This window comes from Nematolebias whitei, chromosome 1, assembly GCF_014905685.2.
Source record: "Nematolebias whitei isolate Nwh7 chromosome 1, NemWhi1, whole genome shotgun sequence".
Lineage (NCBI taxonomy): Eukaryota > Metazoa > Chordata > Actinopteri > Cyprinodontiformes > Rivulidae > Nematolebias > Nematolebias whitei.
In genome coordinates, this window is record NC_056498.1 from 9,265,405 (window position 1) to 9,274,020 (window position 8,616).

Consider the following 8,616-nt stretch of genomic DNA (forward strand, 5'->3'; position numbering starts at 1 on the left):
AGACTTTGTTGCTTCAAAGGGAGACTTTGTTGCTTCAAAGGGAGACTGTGTTGCTTCAAAGGGAGACTGTGTTGCTTCAAAAGGAGACTTTGTTGCTTCAAAGGGAGACTTTGTTGCTTCAAAGGGAGACTTTGTTGTCTCAAAGGGAGACTTTGTTGTTTCAGAGGGAGACTTTGTTGTTTCAGAGGGAGACTTTGTTGCCTCAAAGGGAGACTTTGTTGCCTCAAAGGGAGACTTTGTTGCTTCAAAGGGAGACTTTGTTGCCTCAAAGGGAGACTTTGTTGCCTCAAAGGGAGATTTCTCATGGAACCTGTCCTTGAGAGGAGTGAAACCTCCATTGCCTCTAAAATCTGGTTCCTTCGTCTTTGCAGCAAGCGCTTCTAGTGCCTTTATTCGCTCGGAAACTGGAGAAATCTTTACCGGAGAATCTTCTTGTCCAGCTACTGACACCTCTTCGCTCCCATGTGTGCTAGCTGAGAATAATCCAGGTTGGGGAGAAAAGTGTAGCGATGTAGCTACACCTTCATGTGGTTTTTCAGAACCTGGGACCACTGCCTTGTCTGATCACCAAGCACAATGAAGAGGACAAAGGTGGGAAGATCAAAAAATAAATTATCTACCACTACACTTTCATGCACTTGTATTACTATTTAGCTATGTCTTAATGTAGCAGCCCAAGCATACATGCAACGTTTCATGGAAATGTAAAGCACATTATAATAATGAGTTCAGAAATATGCATGCTACTTTTAACTTATTCATATCAGCATTCAGTCAGGGAACTGAACTTATGTGAATTATTAAAGGCTGCAGCAAAATACAAAATGTCACTGAGGAGGACCAACAAAGCTGCAGGGATTACATTTTTATAGCAAGTGTTATACTTTGATAAATACTCGATTAAACCTAGTTTCATTTTAAATGTGTTTGCTTGTTTAAATGCAGCAAACATTTTGTGTAAAAACTTAATATGTACAACCAACATCTAAACATCTTTGGTCATTTGTACAGATTTGCTGAAATTCCCCTCATCACCAACAATTAAAAATCAAACATATCAGTTTAACTATTCACCTTTTAACAGTGGCATTTCATTGTGTCTGAACAGGTGTAAAATGTTTTCAACCAAAAATGAATAAAAACATCACCTGGCACTTTAGTTATGTAAAGAAAAGTTCAATTAACCTATTGATTTTAATGCATCCGTCATTCACTCCTGTGTAATTGCCTTGATGGCAACAACTTACTAATAGACTAGTATTAATAAAAATAAGCAGTACACGGCTGTCCCCCGTCACTGAGGGGTTTGAAAAGTGAATGTTTGTAGTTTTCCAGATGCGTGTTTTTCTGGACTAGAATTGAACAGGGAATTCAAGTAAACCTGAATGATTTTAGAACAAGATATTCAAGTGTGTAGAAGTTACACTGTATAATATAATAAAGGAAGGTTTTTCTTTTTTCTTATCAGAGGGAGCGCAGAGAAGGATACTGCTGAGTGGAGGGAGCATTTTATTCCCAACCCGATGCAGTGGTGGAACCAAGAGGTGGCCTTGCCCACCATAGATTCATTTTCTGCCGCCACCAATCATTTGAGTAGACTATACTTTTAGGCAATATTAAAATTATAAAGTATAGTACTTTCCACAAATGATACGGGTGGTCAGTTCACATATACATGGAGGCAGCTATATTGGATATTGACATGGCCATCAATTTTTTAAGGAAACTTTCTTACACCTAGATGTAGCCACACACCAAAAGATAAGTCTGTAGCAAACTTATTTGTCAAGTTATGCTCACAGCATACACGGACAGACGGAGCGCATTTCCACTTCCTTCTCTTCAGTCCGTGACGAGGAACAACAACTTGAGTAACAAGTAAATGTAAAACAGAAATGTTTATTAAATCAACAACCAATAAACTTTTACAAACACAGAGCTTGCTTTTATACATTTTTTGTAGATGAAAAAAGGGACCTACTGATAAAAGAAAAAAAAAAACATTCTTACATCGTTTGTCAGATTGCTAAAAAACGGTCAGCAGTGACGCAGTGTGGGCTAGTCTTATTTATTCACATTGGCCTTTTATTTACACCCAATTAACTATAATATTGTGAACTTCACACTAATATAATTATTCAGGCCAATATGAAATGGGCTCCTACAGACTAAGAGAAGCCTGTGAATCGTGTTCTTTAACATGAGGGAGCACGACAAACAATAGAAAACTGATCTTACTCCTACAATTACAGAAATAGATGAGCTAATTCATTGTTTGTGTTTAATTCTTTGTAAATAATCACTTAGGAATGTACATTTTTAAATTTCTATGTCCCTTCAGTTGTACATCAGTTATATTTAGGTTGAGTAGTACCCTTGGGTTCAGTACTCTACTTCTTGTAGTCCCGTGGGTTGTGTGTCATTTATGTCAGCGCTCTCCCTTCCATTAACGAGAGCAGAAAGCTGCTCAGTATTAGTGTATGAACTGTAACAAGTCATAGTGGTAAACACTTCCTAAAGAATTGTAGCTTATACCATTAAAGGTTATAATACTACTGTAAATTCACTTAGGCTTAATTTTAATAAATTAATAGATGTGTTCTACAGACTGTTTGAATAGTGAAAGTTTGAAGTTTATGGGATGAGTGTTTATCTGGACTGGGATTGAACAGGGAATGCAAGTAAACCTTAATGTTGCTTTAAATTCAAGGAGTTACGCTGTGCAACAGAACAGAGGAACAGAGATGTATCTTGTTGTTTTGTTTTTTTCCTCGTCTGAGGCAGAGCAGAGTGATGGATCCTGGTGAGTGGAGGGAGCAATTTTACCCACCACCAGGAACAATGGCGGAGCCGGGGGGGTGACCAATGGTGGCTTTGATCGCCAAACATTCATCTTTGGTCTCTGCAACCATTTAAAAAAAAAAAAAAAACTAATTTTAAGCAATATCAAAACTAGCAAGCATAGTTTCCACAAATCATTGAAGTGACCAATTTATATATACAGGTGCTGCTCATAAAATTAGAATATCATGAAAAAGTTGATTTATTTCAGTAATTCCATTCAAAAAGTGAAACTTGTATATTATATTAATTCATTACACACAGACTGATATATTTCAAATGTTTATTTCTTTTAATGTTTATGATTATAACTGACAGCTAATGAAAACCCCAAATTCAGTATCTCAGAAAATAGAATATTGTGAAAAGGTTCAATATTGAAGACACCTGGTGCCACACTCTAATCAGCTAATTAACTCAAAACACCTGCAAAGGCCTTTAAATGTCTCTGTCTAGTTCTGTAGACTACACAATCATGAGCAAGACTGCTGACTTGACAGTTGTCCAAAAGACGACCATTGACACCTTGCACAAGGAGGGCAAGACACAAAAGGTCATTGCTAAAGAAGCTGGCTGTTCACAGAGCTCTGTGTCCAAGCACATTAATAGAGAGGTGAAGGGAAGGAAAAGATGTGGTAGAAAAAAGTGTACAGGCAACAGGGATAACTGCACCCTGGAGAGGATGGTGAAACAAAACCCATTCCAAAATGTGGGGGAGATTCACAAAGAGTGGACTGCAGTTGGAGTCAGTGTTTCAAGAACCACCACACACAGATGTATGCAAGACATGGGTTTAAGCTGTCGCATTCCTCGTGTCAATCCACTCTTGAATAAGAGACAGCGTCAGAAGTGTCTCGCCTGGGCTAAAGACAGAAAGGACTGGACTGCTGCTGAGTGGTCCAAAGTTATGTTCTCTGATGAAAGTACATTTTGCATTTCATTTGGAAATCAAGGTCCCAGAGTCTGGAAAAGGAGAGGCACAGAATCCACGTTGCTTGAGGTTCAGTGTCAAGTTTCCACAGTCAGTGATGGTTTGGGGTGCCATGTCATCTGCTGGTGTTGGTCCACTGTGTTTTCTGAGGTCCAAGGTCATCGCAGCCGTCGACCAGGAAGTTTTAGAGCACTTCCTGCTTCCTGCTGCTGACCAACTTTATGGAGATGCAATTTCATTTTCCAACAAGACTTGGCACCTGCACACAGTACTAAAGTTACCAGTACCTGGTTTAAGGACCATGGTATCCCTGTTCTTAATTGGCCAGCAAACTCACCTGACCATAACCCCATAAAAAAATCTATGGGGTGTTGTGAAGAGGCAGATGCAATACGCCAGACCCAACAATTCAGAAGAGCTGAAGGTCACTATCAGAGCAACCTGGTCTCATAACACCTGAGCAGAGCCACAGACTGATGACTTCATGCCACGCTGCATTACTGCAGTAATCCAGGCAAAAAGGAGCAACAACTAAGTACTGATGCTGTACATGCTCATACTTTTCATGTTCATACTTTTCAGTTGGCCAACATTAAAAAAAAAAAAAAAAAAATTTATTGGTCTTAAGTTATATTCTAATTTTCTGAGATACTGAATTTGGGGTTTTCATTAGTTGTCAGTTATAATTATCAACATTAAAAGAAATAAACATCTGAAATATATCAGTCTATGTAGTGAATGAATATAATATACAAGTGTAGTGAACTAAGCCTGATCTCAAAACTTGACCTTAGGATCATATGGTCAGAAACTGTCATTTCATTGATTTGCATCCAGAAATACAGGTTGACCCATCCTGAGACTTTCTTTCTTGAATTAATCAAGTGGAAAAAGACAATTCTCTATGATCATTACTATTTTACAAATGTTTTGATAATCAAATTGTGTTAGTTCAAACAATGTTTACATGTTGAAGTGAACTACTCATTTTTATTTACTTAAAACAGTAATAAGGATTTTTAATCCTCATTCAAAGAAGGAATCAGGTTAATTTTTTTCATTTAGCCTTTATTTATCCAGGTTAGTCTCATTGAGCCACGAGAACTCATTTGCAAGAGAGACCTGTTTTTTAGGGAGCACATGGTGGGGGTTAAGGGCCTTGCTCATGGGCCCAGAGTGGGGCGAATGAGGGTGGGGGCAAGTGTGGGTGTTTCACCTACCCCACCCACAATTTTGATGTTGTCGGGGCCGGGGCGTGAACCGGCGATCTTCGGATCACAAGCCCACCTCTCTAACCTCTGCGCCACCACTCCCCCAAAATATGATGAATGATGCATTGTCTGATTTTCTGTCTTCAATGAGCGAAGTTTGTAAGTGTGTCAAAGTTCAAGTTTCGGTCAACTGAAAGTTTACTGAAAAGAAATGTCATGTTTAACTTTTACAGCAAGATACTGGGAGAAGGGACTCCACGAAGTCTGGTTTCTTCGTAACATCTCTTTGTCTGCTCTTAAACAATCTTAATCTTTTCCTTGACTTTTCATAACACCTTACATCACAAAACACACCTCTGTTTTGGTCCATCGGCCAATCAGAAACTCCCAAATGAACCGGAAATAGAGCCCTTTAAATTTTGGTACTTCCTAGTTCAACCCAAGTTGCCGTTGGAGTCGAGTGGAGAGTTTGCAGCTCCACTCGTTTGGGAGGACAGAAGTCCAGCCATGATTTAAGGCTCTTCCGAGTATTGGGATTATAACATCTTCCACCTCTGAGTGGAACTCTGACGAACCCCACTCATGTGAAGTCCACTCGTTGAGGTGAACTGTTGTTGACGAAGTCCCGTCACCACTCCGGATATATCTCTGCCATCCTACGGAGACGCTGGAACGGTAGCATTAACTGGAGCTCCTCTTCCGCTGATTCATCGTCAGAGAGGTAATGAGTCTAGTCCACTACTGAGCGTACCGAGGAAAGCTGGGTCGGATGGAGGGTGTCGTCCTGTCAACACTTTTCACTCATACACACACCATCTCCCTTCCTCTAAACTTCATCTTTAAAATTCTTCTATCTGCTAAAAATCATTACAGATATTTTTAGAAATGTCTGAAGCAAAGTTTTCAATCACCGCCGTGTGATTTGATGTCTGCTGTTCTGCTGAAAGTGAGGAAACAATCGCCGTATTGTTCTCACTCCTGTAAAACTGATTAATAAGCTGTCGTTATTTTCAATTATTGCCAATTAATGTAAATGTGTGATGTGTTAAACTTGATTCTGTTAATAAATGACCCACTTGTTTGGTGAGTCAAAGATAATTAACGTCTCACGTCCACATTTTATTAAATTCAATGCACGCATGTTATACAGTCCAGAAAAATGAAAGAACCCGTTTAATTGATGAATATATCTCAGGATATGTCATACTACACAAGTTTCACTTTTTGAATGGAATTACTGAAATAAATCAACTTTTTCATGATAGTCTCATTTTATGAGCAGCACTTGTACATGTGGCAGCAGCCATCTTGGATTTTGACGTGGCAATCTAATATTTGAAAGGAGCCTTTCTTACATTTGTTTGTAGCTACACACAAAATAGAAGTGAGTACTTAACTTATTTTTAAGTTATCATGCTCACAAAATGCACGGCTAGTCGAACAGATGGAGGGTATTTTCAATTCCCCCTCTCCGCTCTGTGACGGGGGACAAAAATCTTGGGTTTGACTAGTCATTGTGAAGGGGTGTGTAAATGGAGCACATCCAGAATGTCAACTAAATACTAAAAATGGAAAATAGACATAATCTGACCAGTGCATACCAAGTTTTGATGACTTGATATTTTGATAGAGATCTCTCTTCATGTATTTTATCTTTTTGATACAATACTCAGTTTATCCATGAAGTATATTTTAGATCTGTTGTGACCCAGTCTAATGTGCCAGTCTTTAGACACAGGCCTCTACAGTGGTGCCCAAATGACTGGTTCACATTGTCTTCAGACCACCACCTCCCCTGCTCAACAATACAATACTGTGTTCAAACTGGGCCACATGAACAAACTTTCCATCTTGCCAATAGCATTGTAGCCTTTTGCCTCTGTACTAGCAAATAGATTTCAAAACAAGTACTGTGGATAAAAAGGTTTTATAACTGCAGAAGAAATCCCATCTAGAGTGCACGAGGTCCAGATTTTTTTTTTTCAATGTCCAGCGTTCACAATGACAACGTTGACACTAATAAGGTCAAATGAGGAACACTGGGAATGCTCAGAAAACTTGAAAACATATTCAGATATTTTAAAAAAGTTTTAAGTGCCGCATTGTTCTTATTCAACATGTAACTTTTGTTCTAGGATCACTGAGACTACTAAAGAAATGTTTACATCCAGGATAAATCTTGTATTAAAATAGTTCCCCTATAACATAATGTCCCCTGTAACATAAGCATATGCCATAGAGTGAGAAAAAAAATTATAAATGAGTTGAAAAATATTTAAATTCCAAACAGGGGAATTTAATTCTGATGACTTTAGCGATAAAATTAAAATGTGGTGCTGCGTGAATATTTTTGCAGCCAACATTTTTATGTGCTCTTCTCTGATTTAAACCCAATTCATAATTTGCATTTAAACAAGCTTAACTAAAGTAGGATTTTTAATGTTTTATATTAACTTTAAACTGAACTAATGTGGTCTTATTAAAATATCTAAACTTTATAAAGTTATGCTATGGTGGAAGCTTGTTAATATAGTTAGCATAAAATATTTTGTGTAATTTCAACTACAACTGGTCAATTTGTATTAGAGAATGGGATATACTGCACCACCTGGTGGTGGATGGGTTAAATGCAGAGACTAATTTCGCCATTGTATGGAAACATAAAGTGCTGACATTGTGATGACATTATTATTATTATTATTATTATTATTATATGTGAGTTTATGACTGATTGAGCTGCTGAGCATGGTTTGTCCAGTTTTATGAGCTTCAATTCATAGTTATTTAGTTTTAACAGCTGAAAATGACTTATTGGCTATTTGTTTAAACTATATTAGTTAAAACTGGAAGGAGTTATCTTCCAAAAAGTTGTTTTAGTACTGCCCAGATTGTAGTTACCCGGATGTGTTGCTCCCCTCCCCTGGTTACATTAGCTCATCACTTCAGCTGACTCAAGCTAACATTAGCTCCACTTCAACTAAGTCAAGCTAACATTAGCTCGTCACTTCAACTAAGTCAAGCTAACATTAGCGTGTCACTTCAGCTAAGTCCAGCTAACATTAGCTCATCACTTTAACTAACTCAAGCCAACATTAGCTCATCACTTTGACTAACTCAAGCAAAAATTAGCTGGTCACTTCAGCTAACTTCAGCTAACTAGAGGAAACTTCACCTCGTCACTTCAGCTAACTAGAGCAAACGTCAGTTCGTCACTTCAGCTAACAGTAGCTTGTCAGTTCAGCTAACTCGCGCTAACATTACCTCATCACTTCAGCAAACTTGAGCTTACGTTAGCTCATCACTTCAGCTAAATCAAGTTAAAATTAGCTTGTCACTTTAACTCGAGCTAACATTAGCTCGTCACTGACTAACTCAAGCTAACATTAGCTCGTCACTTTAACTCGAGCTAACATTAGCTCGTCACTGACTAACTCAAGCTAACATTAGCTCGTCACTTTAACTCAAGCTAACATTGGCTCGTCACTTCGGCTAACTCAAAACTCAAGCTAACATTAGCTCGTCACTTCAGCCAACTTCAGGTTGTCATTTCATTAAAATCAAGCAAATTTCAGCTCATTACTTCAGGTAACTAGAGCAAACTTCAGCTCGTCACTTCAGCTAACATTAGCTTGT

General features: G+C 38.3%; 1 protein-coding gene across 2 annotated transcripts in view; it reads right to left on the minus strand.

Annotated features, from left to right (window-relative positions):
* rtn3 (reticulon 3) overlaps positions 1 to 8,616 on the minus strand; it is a 50,999-nt gene that overhangs the window by 29,807 nt on the left and 12,576 nt on the right. The window contains exon 3 of one of the 2 annotated variants that reach the window (XM_037674972.1): positions 265 to 560. The exons of the other annotated variant lie outside the window; for it this stretch is intronic. Within the exon in view, the coding sequence (XP_037530900.1) occupies positions 265 to 560 (296 nt within the window). The remainder of the gene's footprint in view (positions 1 to 264; positions 561 to 8,616) is intronic. 2 annotated transcript variants of the gene reach the window in all.